At 44.2% G+C, this 13699-nt stretch overlaps 1 protein-coding gene across 4 annotated transcripts in view; it reads right to left on the bottom strand.

Moving 5' to 3' along the window:
* Positions 1-13699, bottom strand: part of TGFBR3 (transforming growth factor beta receptor 3) — a 209506-nt gene that overhangs the window by 114730 nt on the left and 81077 nt on the right. For all 4 annotated transcript variants that reach the window (XM_061411243.1, XM_061411242.1, XM_061411241.1 and 1 more), the window contains one exon: positions 9233-9417. In XM_061411243.1, coding sequence (XP_061267227.1) covers positions 9233-9417 — 185 coding nt within the window. The remainder of the gene's footprint in view (positions 1-9232; positions 9418-13699) is intronic.

Here is a 13699-nt window from a genome sequence, read left to right as displayed (position 1 = left end):
AGTCGTTGGCGTGGAGGTGACAATCCAAATCCTGAGAACAGACAAGCCACAACAGGGAGAGTAGACAGGGGAAAACCAGGGCCAAGGACTACAGTTCAGTCAAAACCACTGAGAGGAAAGGAAGAGAAGCTGGGAACGAAACAGAAAAACAGATGGAAAGCTAGAAGGAGAACCAAGCTAAGGCAATATCCTGAAACCGAGAGAGAGATGCTAGAAGAGGGGGCACAGAAAAAGGAGCTGACGTGGGGTGAAGAGTGGGGAAAGGGGTGGTGGTAGAAAGAACTCTGCAACAGGAGCTGGGGTCCCTGGGGTCCAGTTCAGCCCTGACACCAAATTCTTGTTTGACAGTGAATAAGCAATGGCTTCACTCCCTGGCCCTGGAAGGTGGTTAAAACTGGGTTGTCTTGAGGGCATCTCTCCAGTCCCACCGTCCCATGAGTTGGTCAAAAGGGAATCACCAGAGACAAATTCAGAAGAGCAGAAGTCAGGCTACAAAGAGGAAAGAAGGGGAAGGCAGGAAACACAGACTCACTCATTCAAGGTGTGGGGTATACAAGGAGAAGAAATAAGATGGTGCAGAGAAGCTATCAGCAGAGCCAGGTTCATGCACAGCCTCTTCACTGAGAGAGAAAGGAACGGAGAGTAACTAAACACGTGTCTCATTTTCACAGAGATTAAAAAAAAAACACAGTGGAGAGTGGAACTCTTGAAAGCAATGAATACTTCTGCAGAATTTGGGTATTTAAGTCAGAGGTATTAGCCAGTAAATTGACATTTTCAAACAAAATGTCAAAAGAGCAAATCAGAAATGGAAAGAAAAAAAATACAAGTTGGATATCTGGACACTCGGCAACACACACAAACTGGGCATTTGCCCAACCGGCACATCTGGGTCTCAGATTTGCAAACCTGCTCTTTACTTTGGTCTATTGCTTTTTTAAAATACTCCCCAAAGAGTTCTAAAAGCAAAAAGTCACATTTTCAAATGTGGAGGGTACTCCCAGAAAACGTTAGAAATATTTCCTAACAATATTTTGGGGAAATTACACAATTTTTTAAAAGTCAAGAGCAGTTACCATGGCCACAAGGGTATGAGTTGAGGTCGTAACCCTAACCTCCATAAAGACCAAGACTGCACCGGTTGGAAAATGCTGCTGCTGGACAAATTTCAGAAGGAGTCAAGGCAGCCTCCCCTCCAGACTAGGGAAGAGGCAATAACAAGAGAGGATTTTTCAATCTGTCAGCTCCCAGCCAGCAAAAAACATAACCAGCATTACCTCATGCTAAAATGGCAGAGTCCAACCAGGCTTGGTCCCTCTGTGGGGCAGGGAGTGTGCTTTCTGAGGGCTACGTTAACGGCGGTTAACGGCAGGGTTTAAGCCATGTAGCTAGCCAGTGTGTCTTATAACTTCTTCACTTTTTGTGTCCTAATTGGTTTGCTAAATCCTGATATTTATTAACACCATTATCGCTCTGAATCTGCTTTCCCTTTTTCTAAAATTCCAAGATTGGGTTTCTGGAGAGTTCTCATTTGAGAGTTAGCTGTAGCTTGAGATTGAACATCTTGCCCCAGTGTGTTAGAAACCATCGTTGACTAGCGAGGCCAGTCCTACCTGGCCTGCATTGTCTTCTGTTGAAATAGCAGCCGGGCGTCTGGCTGCCTGGCTGGCCCCACCCCTGTTCCTCTGTCCAGTCCTGGCCTGGCACCTTCTTACTGCCCAGCAGGGTGTCATCATGTAACCTGCAATGGGTATCTTCAAGCGAAGGGGCAACTCATTTTAAATAATATGGCTGTCCTATTTATTTAGGGCCTCCAATTTTACGTGAAAGCCAGGTTCGGTTGTCTTTCAAGTTAATGAAATCATTTTCACAGCAAGGCTCAAATGAATGGGGGAAGAAAGGAGGAGGGAAAAGAGGGAAAGAAGAAGGGACAGAGGAGAGAAGAAAGGGAGAGGGAAAGAGATTGAAAAAAAAAAAGAAAGAGGAAAAGGAATGTCTTTTGAGAAATGAGACCATTGTGGTCAGGGTAACTTTCTGATAAATCTGCTGTCGGTCTCTGACGAAATGGCCAGTTCAGAGATGACTTTACCTGTCAGGCTGGGGTGACTTCCAAAACAACTTCCATTTAAACAAACACCCGGCAGTGTTTACACATGGAAAGTGTTTGTTTAGTAACTGAATTTCACCAATATACAGTGTCTGTGTGTGAGGGTTTACTTTGATGCCTGCTTATTTTAGCACATGCTACATATAAGATCTCTGAAACATAAATAGCCTTGAGTTCGTTTGAGGTTTTTTCCCCAGCATAGACACAGGAGTAGCATTGGGAAGTCATTCACAAATAACAGCAGAGGGGAAAATGCCCTGCATGAGAGTAGGAATGTACCTAGTGTGCTAGTGTTCATTTGCTATTTCTGCTCCCACATGTGTACTCTCCAAAAAACAGTCCTGAAATTTTCTATCAGTTCTTTCAGTGGTGATATGTAAAGGTAAGAAACCCACACACTCCCCCAACCCCTGCGCTGTTCTGTCCATATTTTAATAACTGGAGGTGGGGGCCAAAAAGAAAGAAGTTGTCCACCTAATATTGCAGAAACAGGGGAAAGATGACAGACAGATAGATCGGTAAGTAGGTTGCTGCAGGGATCTCCAATTTAATTCCTAAACTGCCAGATTCCTCAAAGGAAGCAAAAAAGATGTCAAATCAGATGGCAAAGTCCACATACTGAAGCTCCTGTACTTCACTCAGAGCAGAAAGAGTGCCTGAATGTTTTGTTTTCTCTCCACAGAATTCCAGCAAGTTTGGTTACAAGTCATGGACTACTAGCAGAAGACAGGTGAGTTACTGTGTGGAGGCAGTTAAAAGCTTTGTTTGGGGGGAGGAAAATGATCAACTGTGAAAAACAGATGGGAGGTTGGCATTTAGTGCAGGATTAACAGCCACATAGAGAGCAAGGGCTCCTACACTCAGTCCTGCATTTTCTAATTACTGACACTTGACATGATAATCTTTTAAGCCAGAAAGGAAAAGGGAGACAATGCTACACACAAAACCACCCTCCAAACTGCCCCAAAGACACAAGGAAGGGGAAGAAAAGGAGCTCTGAATATCGGAAAGAGCTTTCAGAAGCCTATGCAGGAAACGCAAACTTTCAGTGGGAGATCTGCTGGCTCATGGAGCAGGTTTAAGTGTGACACGATGGCCGGTTTCATAGCCAGAGCCAGGTCAGAGCTAAAGATGAAAGGGAAGTGGACTGCGGGGAAAGCCTGGACTGTAGAATCCAACAGAGTGGGGCTGCATATCCAGGGTCTGCTGTGTAACCTCCCTTCCGGTCGACAGTGAGAACGGGCAGAGACAACACAGGTGCCGGGCAGGTGGCTGGCCCACAGCAGGCACTTCACCATCACCACGATCACCGCAGTTACTGTTATCTGGGGCCTCAGGAAGCTAAGGGTAATGAATTAGAAGGGCTTCCCAGGTGACACAGTGGTAAAGAAATCAGCTGCCAATGCAGGAGATGCAAGAGACTCAAGTTCAATCCCTGGGTCGGGAAGAATCCCCCAGAGAAAGAAATGGCAACCCACTCCAGTATTCTTGCCTGGAAAATGCCACGGACAGAGGAGCCTGGCGGGCTACAGTCCACAGGGTCACAAAGAATCGAACGCAACTAAGCATAGACACACACAAGGGAGCTGTTAAGAGGCAAGCAGAACAGTTCGCATTTTAGACAGGTTCACTTCCTTCTCTTTCTCCCAACTGTGGTCTTTTCCTGCCCTCAAAAAAAAACAAACAAACAAAAAAAACAAAAAACAGGAAAGGAACAACTATATGCCACAGTCCTTAGAGAAGTTCCAAAATAAAAGTGACCTGGAGCCACATGTGTGATTAACTACACATCCCATTTGGCACTGCCTGCCTAGAAGCCTGGAGCCAAATTTCAAACTCAATCATGCCAATCACATTAACCCTCATGGCTATCAAACTATATCTTTCTAACAAACTACACTTCTTTGTCCTCATTTTGCATTTCTTCTTACACTGTTGGTATGTCTGTTGTTGTAAGCCCATCTCAAATCCCTTTTGGAATGAAACAGAATAATACATAAAAGAATGGAGGGTTCTGAGCTTTCTGACAGGTGTGTGTGTGCTTAGTCGCTCAGTCTGACTCAGTGTCTGACTCTTTGCAACCCCATGCACTGTAGCCCACCAGGCTCCTCTGTCTATGGGATTCTCCAGGCAAGAATAGTGGAGTGGGTTGCCATGCCTTCATCCAGGGAAACTTCCCAACCCAAGAATCAAACCCAGTCTACTGCATTGCAGGTAGATTCTTTACTGTCTGAACCATCAGGGAAGCCCTCTAACGGGTGAGGATAAATTTATTAAACTTGGCCCCTTTCCCATGACAATGGATCCTCCCAGATCCTCACTCCACCCTACAGCCATCTCACTGGCATGGCACGCCCATTAACAGTTGCTTCTTTGATGTCAAAACACATACATAAATTTAAACACCCATAATTACTCCCAGAATCTGTTATACACATACATACTGCTAACTAAGGGCTTTTCATAATAAGCAAGCAGTTAGACAAATGGGAAATAGAAAAGAAGCACTGCCACACAAAAAAACAGGTCACAATAAAAATTAGATGATAGGGAGCAAAATTGTTGCCATTCCAGCAACTAATGAAAGTATATCACTGTCAACAAGCAGCCTCTTCGTAGTGCTACAACCCTTCTTGGGAATCAGGAAACACCCAGAGGGACCAAACTCAGGGGCAGGCGCATGGGGTCATTAGGAAAGAGTTGGGGGAGAGGGGCAGTGGGCATACCCGGGGCAGATTTTACTTTGAAGTTAAAGGGCACAGGGAGGATGAAACCTATGATTTGTTGTTGTTTAGTTGCTAAGTCACGTCCAACTCTTTTGCAACCCCGTGGACAGCAGCCTACCACGCTCTTCTGTCCATGGGATTTCCCAAGCAAGAATACTGGAGGAGGTTGCCATCTCCTCCTCCAGCAAATCTTCCTGACCCAGGGATCCAACCCATGTCTCCTGCACTGGCAGGCGGATTCTTCACCACTGAGTCACCAAGGAAGGCCAAAACCTATGATACATCCCACTTTTTCTAAAAGACAAAACTGATCTCTCAGGCCTGTTTACCTTCTTCTGTCCGCTTCTGTCGCCAAAGAGTCTTTTTCCAATTTACTGTTCACTTCCAGGACTGCTATTTCCAAAGTCGATGATTACAAATGAGAGGTGTGGTCTCAGATGGAAAATACAACTACAGGTCTGTGTTGTCCTGATGAGAATCCAGCAGGGAAGTCAATAGCAAAACCATGCTTCACCACAGACAGCTTTGTATTAATCATTGTAGCAAGCATGCTTCTGATACAAATTCTCTGCTGGCCTATAAAATTGTTTCTCTAACTTAAGTATAACTGTTTCCCCAAATCTTGTCAACCTGCTGCGGTTATTATTTTCAGGTGTAGGCTGTTATATCCTCCACAGAGGAAAAGCAGAAGCCTCTCCTCAGTTGCGGAGAAGGCGATGGCAACCGACTCCAGTACTCTTGCCTGGAAAATCCCATGGATGGAGGAGCCTGGAAGGCTGCAGTCCATGGGGTCGCACAGATTTGGACACGACTGAGCGACTTCCCTTTCACTTTTCGTTTTCCTGCATTGGAGAAGGAAATGGCAACCCACTCCAGTGTTCTTGCCTGGAGAATCCCGGGGCCGGGGGAGCCTGGTGGGCTGCTGTCTATGGGGTCGCACAGAGTCAGACACGACTGAAGCGACTTAGCAGCAGCAGCAGCAGCAGCTCCTCAGTTGAGGAAACTTAAGGTGCCTGGGAGATAGGAATTTAGAAAAATGTTAGAGAAGGGATGATTTATAATAGATCTTAATGCTTATCTTCCACCAATAACAAGCCAGGAGGAGGGGGTGGGGATGGGGTTGATTTAGTAATTCCCTTGCATTTAAGGAGGACAGCATGAAAAACAACTACCTCGGTCATAGGAGTCAAAGTAATGATGGCTTGGAGCCAGTAGGGCATTCTTTTCTAATTTACAAGCAACAACATTTATCATTTCATCTTGAAAAATATTTGCCCTTAATATTTGGTAGAAACATGCACAAAGGCTGTCTCTGATCCTCCCTCCCATTATTACCACCAGAATCAACTGGCTGTTATTTTTAGCACAGACCATATAAAATAGCATATGTATAAAAATCAAGTTATCTTTAAAAACATCAGAAAGAGTTGGAAGGGCTTAGGTTGGAGGAGGAAGCAATCTTGGTGTTAAAAAAAAATAGATACAGTTAAGGTAACTTTTATTTAAGTTTACAGACATAGAAAGTAAGTTGGTGGTTGTTTAGGGCTGATTAACAGCTTTACTGAAATAAAATCCACATGCCATAAAATTCACCCATTTAAAGTACAACTCCATGGCTTTTAGTATGCTCACAATTTATTGACATTTATCGATGGTATTTAGTAATATTCATATACAACGGTGTAACCATCTGCTGCTGCTGCTGCTGCTGAGTTGCTTCAGTCACGTCCGACTCTGTGCGACCCCACAGATGGCAGCCCACCAGGCTCCCTCATCCCTGGGATTCTCCAGGCAAGAACACTGGATTGGGTTGCCATTTCCTTCTCCAATGCATAAAACTACAATTCAATTTTGGAACATTTTGTCCCCCTCAAAGAAACTCTGTACTCATACTCAGTCAGTACCCGAGTTCTCTCTTTTGCCCTTCAGCCCTAAACCACCACCGATTTACTTTCTATCTCTGTAAATTTGTCTGCCATGGACATTTCACATGTATGGAATCAGACAGTATATGTTTTTTGTGTCTTTCACTTAGCATAATGTTTTTAAGGTTCATCCACATTTTGGCATGTATCAGTATTTCATTCATTTTTATTGCTAAATAACTTTCCATCATATGGATATATATATCACATTTCATTTATCCATTTATCCATTGACAGGCATTCAGGTTGTTAACACTTTTGACAGGCATTCAGGCATGCAGGTTGTTCCCATTTTTTGGCTATTATGAATAATGTCGCTATGACATTCATGGACAAGTTTTCATGTGAACGTATGTTTTCTTTTCTCTAGTATATACTCTTAGGAATGGAATTGCTGGGTCACATAGTCTAAATGATTTTTAAAAGCTATTGGCATGGCTGCAGTAATGAATTTCCAGTGTCACACATGAAGAAGGTAAGAGAGACTTATTTTTCCTCCTCCATCTTATCGTCCATAAACAAACTCTCCTTCGTTGTCTCTTTGTCAGGGCCTTACTGCTCTGGATCATCCTCGACACTCACTCTGTAGACATAAAATACTCCAGGTCTACCCTATGAGAGCAGTTCAGAGCCAGAGACAATTTCCAAAGATCACATATCCCAACATTTTGTCTTCTAACAAAATAGAATACAACCATCTATTCCTTAAAGTCCCCCAAAGACGGGAAGAATGCAATTTCCCTCAGCTGCCTACTCTCAGTAATACCTTCAAATCACTAATCCCAAATCATACATACAGTCAACATTTTTTAACCAAGTTTTAGAGACTATCCCCACAGGCCCTCTTTCTTTCCTTCCTCACTGAGCATATGATGTCCCTTGATGCCAGCTCATTTTACGTATCCTCAGGACAACCATGTCGATTTTTATCTAACACAGTAAATACAAGTGTGGGAGAGCTCTGCTGTCATTCCTTGAGGTATTTTTCTTTTGCTTCAATAGTCTTATGTGAATCTATTTTCAGAATCAACAACAGTACCGCACAATTTAACATGCAGAATTTCTGCTGTTGCTGCTCTTGTAATAGCTCGGACTTGTTTTTTCTGTCTTGGTTCTTCTGAGACAGCATATATAACATGAGTAATTATTGCTGCTAAAGAACTGCTGGAGTCAGCAGTACCTCATATGAGCTGCACTTCCTCCTCCCCTTCTTCCCCTCCCACCACAAATTCTCCCCCATAAGTTAAAAATTAAAGACGCATTACTGGGATAAAGAAATCTGACCTGAAATATGTGCCGCAGCAACAATGGCAAGCAACCAAGAGTATTAACAATAATTTCCAATGTAGCTGGGAAGGTTAGATGATTTGTCTTTGAAATGAGCCAACTCCACACACTTTCACATGATTAAAATCAGTTTGCTTTCCCTTCTGACACCTCGCCTCCCCTAGTCCTACTCCCCCCGCCCCCCTGGAATGAAGAGTGGCTGAGGCACATAAACAAATGGTTCTGGAAATTAACTTTCTTGATCAGAAACAAGCTCAAAGATAAATTCTGCTCTGCATGAGTTTTTCTACACTTCACTGGGATCGGGGTTTATTGTGGTTTCTCTCTTCCCAGAGAAATAATACCCTAATGATAACATTTCTGACACAGAAGCTTAAAAACAGAAAGAATGACAACTGTGTGTTATCTTCAAAGAACTAGCATGACCATTTTCCACAATGTGGGTCATTTCGGAGCCACAAGACAGAGGAGGCTATTTCGCTCGTACGATAATGACCTTGGGCAAGTGAGTTATCACTGCACCTGTCTATAACCTATAAATTGAGGGCAGTAATAGGACTTCTTGGAATAAGTGTTTGAGTGGTTCAAACAGTGCTGAGGACAGAGGAAATACTGAGTCACTACGAGCTTGGGTCATCATCACCACCACCAAGACCATCTTCATCTTCGAGAAGGTGCTTGGCTAACATAAGGAGCTACCCACCCCAGGGCTTTCATGTGAATATTAATACAATGGAATTAATATAATTCCATTTCCCCTGACACATCCTGCAGGAGCAGTAGGCTCACAAGACAAAAAGAAAGAAGACAGACAGCACAGAAGGAGATGAGAGACATTCTACAACAACAGAAAAGTGGCAACACTGTTTTTTCACAACCATGTTTTAAAAGTAAAATTCTCAAAACATTCTTTCCAATATGGGGGCAGGAGTTGGGCAGGAAAGATGAAAAGCGGAGAAAGCTCTCTAGAGAGAAGAAGTTGCCCAGTGCAGAGAGCAATCCTTCTGGATTAATTGAAATCTTTCTCTCTCTCTCCTGTACTTTGTGCCCTCCTCCCCACTTATGTTCATACATGAATACATGAGCATCCTCATTAAACCCAGAATGGAAGAAGAGGACTCCACATCCAGAGAAGTGTCTTTACAAATTCCAAGGGGCAGTGGGTAGAAAGCTGGCACAGCACCTACCTCTCTCTGCGGCTGGCCGGGCCCCTGGTCGGCGGCACGGAGGTTCAGGACATGCACCTCCTGGGGCAGCCCCACCGTGCCCCTACTGGCACATCCCGACAAGGCGGTAAAGCTCTCCATCAAGGCCTGGACCGGATGGGAGGCGTTGACAGGCGACAGTTCACACCGGGCACGGGGCTCTGGACCTGCAGAGGGAATCACAAACACGAACCCTTCAGAGACAGCAGTTAACTGTGGTACGATTAAATTAACTGTTTTGGATGTACAAGCCATGGCCAACCCACCAGGGGTGCCTTTCCAGGTAAGTTGTTTCTAGAAGTGAAAAGTGAAACTGTTAGTCGCTAGTCATGTCCAACTCTTTTGCAACACCATGAACTGTAGCCCTCCAGGCTCCTCTGTCCATGGGATCTCCAGACAAGAATACTGGAGTGGGTTGCCATTTCCTTCTCCACGGGATCTTCCTGACCCAGGGATAGAACCTGGGTCTCCTGCATTGTAGGCAGATTCTTTACCATCTGAGTCACCTGGGAAGCCCAAGTTGTTTCTAGAACTAAACGGCTAAAAAAGCTAGTCTACTCTTCTAAAACCCCAACCTTAAACTCCTTTTGGATGATTTTGACGTGTATTTGATTAAATTCCCTTTTAGACACACAAGTCACAAATGTTTTATTCTGGATGGAGGAAACCTCCCATCTGACATCTGTGTTCAATTCTTCCTTCCCCTCTTAGAAGAAAACCAGAGATAAATGAATTGTGTAAAGTCCAATATTTAATAGGTGTTTAATAGGTATTAAACACCTCAAATTGCACCCAAAAAAGTATAAGAGGCAGATTCTACCTTTTAAGTGCTTCATCTTCTTAGAGAAAGCGAAACAAACTTAAGAACATACAAAACCAAGAAGGAATGAGCAGAGGCAGTTGAAGCCAGAGTTACACAGCAAAGTTTGGGAGAGGCCAGAAAGACTCTCCCAAGAGAAGCGGGATACAAGCAGAGCCTCTGAAAGAAAAAGTAAAGGTCTGATCATCCGTGACTCCTGCTTCCTCATTCTCCCTTCCTCTAATCAATCAGAACTTAAATCTGAAATCCATCTATTCCTTCCTACCTCTACTTCCTGTAGCCGTCACTGTCTCTGTCCCTAGACAATGGATATTCCTAGAAGGAGCCTCTGGTCTCAAGCTCTCCAACCTACCTTCCACACAAGCATGGTTCACCTAACCCAGCGTGGTCCTCATTGCATTGCACTGTGTGTGCAATCAATTGTGTTCGATTCTCTGTGACCGCATGGACTGTAGCCCACCAGACTCCTCTGTCCATGGAATTTTCCAGGCAAGAATACTGGAATGGGTTGCCATTTCCTTCTCCAGGAGATCTTCCTGACCCAGTGACTGAACTTGCCTCTCTTATGTCTCCTGCATTGGCAGGCAGTCCTCAACCAAATGGTCATTCCAAATGCAAAGACCTGCCTCTCTCATCCCTGTAGGCATGTCCCATCCCTTAGAGAACTGCTGGCCTATGAATAAAGCCTGTGCTCTTTAAACTGGCATGCAAGGCCTTTCTGGATCTAGCCCCTTCCTATTTCTCCAGTCTTACCCCTCCCCCATCCAAGAACCCCAAATGGCTTAAAGGTCTCCAAACATGATGTTTCTCAACTCCAAGTCTTCACTCAAGCTTGTTTCCTTTTCCCAAACTCGTCTTCCATGCTATCTCCACCCCTGTAAGAAACATCCCAAACTGAGGAAGATCCTCAGTCACTTCCTCTGTCCTCCCATAATTTTTCTGCCTTTCTTCTGCTGTTTCTTTTCTATGCTGTAACCACCAGTGTATAAGTCTGTCTTTGCCAGTCCAGTGGGACCTCCCTGACAGCTGTGGATTATCATCCTTGTATCCTCAGCACCCATCACAGTGCCTCACATGTGTAAGATACAAAAATATTTCTCAGATGAATCATTAAGCTTAAAGAAAAAAAGCTGTCCGCTCCCTGATCAGTGATTAGGGGACTTTATGGAGCTAACATGGGAAAGAGACTGCTACACTGATGGGACATGCATTAACTGAATTGCTAGGGAGGGACATCCAGAAATAAGGAGGAGTCAGTGACACTTAAACCTCACATACCTCTGTAAGATTGGCGCTGTCCTCAATGAGCTGAGGAGCCTGGGACTTGAACATATAGCATTCTAAATCACCACCTTCCAAATGGAACCAGATAAAAGACCTGCATGCACTTCATGAGTTCTTCCTGACTTCCATACAGTAAAAATACTCTCCAGGATTACAGCCCCAGTCTAAAATGCAAAACCAGGCAATCCTTCATCCCTCCTGCTATACTATAAGCAGACACCCTGCCTGGTGTGCCAAGTCTATTTCAGAACTCACAGAAATTATCTAGGCTGATAACAGTTATCTGGTCTGAAGTGAAGTATGTACCTTCTCAAATAATCACTGCCACCCTCTGTATTGCTCTCCTGAGCCCAGTCGTTTTCTGAGAAAGAGAGGTGGTGAAGGAAGACGTCATAGCAGCACAGTCAGGAGGTATTGGATGTGCAACTCCCTGAAGTCCCTGAGCAAGGCAAAGGGTATGAGTGGGTGCCCCCACCCCTCCTCCAGCCCTTACCAGCCACAGTGAGATGTCAGGTGCCTTTCACACCCCAGAGCTCCAGAAAGTCTCCTACTCCTACTGAACCCTGGGGACTTGCAGCAGCTATTGCTACCCATACTTGCTACCCTTCCGAACTGATTTCACAGCATCCTGCCATGAATGTGCCATTATCACAAACGAAGTACAAATGAAAATACTTCTCGGTTCCATTTTTGTATGTATGTGCAAAGCTCTGACTGAGCTGCAATTCCACCCAGAACACATCCGCAAAAGGCTTGCAGTCTGCTTGATTCGCCCTTCTCCTTACCACCCTCCTCCTTACACACCACCATTAAGATCTTCCTTCAGTCACCACACTGCTCATCTCCACAAAAAAAACTCACTGGCAACCAAAGAAAGAATAAGGTCTCGCCCAGAGAGGAAGGGAATCAGAAGAGGAATGCCCCCCGCACCAGGCTTCCCCGGTGGCTCAAATGGTAAAGAATCTGCCTGAAATGGGGGAGACCCAGGTTTGAACCCTGGGTTGCGAAGATCCCCTGGAGAAGGGAATAGTTACCCACTCCAGTATTCTTGCCTGGAGAATCCCATAGATAGAGGAGCCTAGCGGGCTACAGTTCATGGGGTCAGCAAAGAGTCAGACACGACTGAACAACTAACTTTCTGCACTGAAGACGATGCCTCACCTTAACAGTGTCTGTTCCCTGTCCTAACAGAGCCCAAAACAAGGCACACCCCCACTATATAGGCTGCAGCTCCAGTCATGAGTTATCCAAGTCAGTCCAAGGTCAAAGCAGAGAGAAAGCAATGCACAGGGCACACTCTGATCAACTGACAGGATAGCTGCACTTTACAGAGACCCACTGGGGTCAACATTTAAATACACTCAGTATACAGTATCCCTGACCATCAGACATACTAAAGTTGTGTTGGTTACTGACATGCTTTAATGAATTTTTTTCCTCCAAGTTTAAAAAGGAAAAATAGCTACAACATATGATTAATATATTTTTCATTGGAAAAGACTCTAATGCTGGGAAAGATTGAGTGCAAGAGAAAGGGACGACAGAGGATGAGATAGTTGGATGGTATCACCAACTCAACGGACATGAGTTTGAGCAAACTCCAGGAGACTGAAGGACAGGGAAGCCTGGCGTGCTGCAGTCCATGGGATTGCAAAGAGTTGGCATGACTTAGCAACGGAACAACAACAATTAATATGGATATATTAATCCATATATATGGATATATTAATCCAAAATATGGATATATTAATCCTTCCTTCCTTAAGGAAGGAAGAGAGGGATGGAGGGAGACAGAGATTGTGAAAAAGAGAGATAAAAGAAAAGAAAAATCAGAAACTATCTATCCCATCCTCCAAGGGTATGTAAGAAATGGTGTCTTCAGCAGTTCAACACACAATGTCAGTCTGGTCTAATTAGTAAGTAAGTAATAAGTAAATAAATAAGTAGCTCCCAGTAATTGCTCACTATAGGCTGGACAGTGCTAGGTGCTGTATATCATTCCAATACCACCCTAAGCAAGTGGTATTATCACCATTTTAAAGAACAGGAATGTAAGTTCAATGAACTTAAGTAACTCTTCTAAGCCTGCCCCAGTCACTCAAGGCCTCAAATTCACACCTGCCTCCCAAGTTAGTATCTCTGTAAAGTGAAAGTTTTCATTAAAACACATTGGGCCCACATGGGCTCATTGGTGAATTCTACCAAACATTTAAGAAATTACACCAATTCTCTATAATCTCTTTCAGAAGACAGCAGCAGAGGGAATACTTTCTAACTCATTACCTTAATACCAAAGCCAGACAAAGACCTTGCAAGAAAAGAAAACTACAGACCTGTATCTCTCG

This window comes from Bos javanicus, chromosome 3, assembly GCF_032452875.1.
Source record: "Bos javanicus breed banteng chromosome 3, ARS-OSU_banteng_1.0, whole genome shotgun sequence".
Lineage (NCBI taxonomy): Eukaryota > Metazoa > Chordata > Mammalia > Artiodactyla > Bovidae > Bos > Bos javanicus.
The sequence above is the reverse complement of the archived record's forward strand: the minus strand, read 5'-3'. Positions and strand labels throughout refer to the sequence as shown.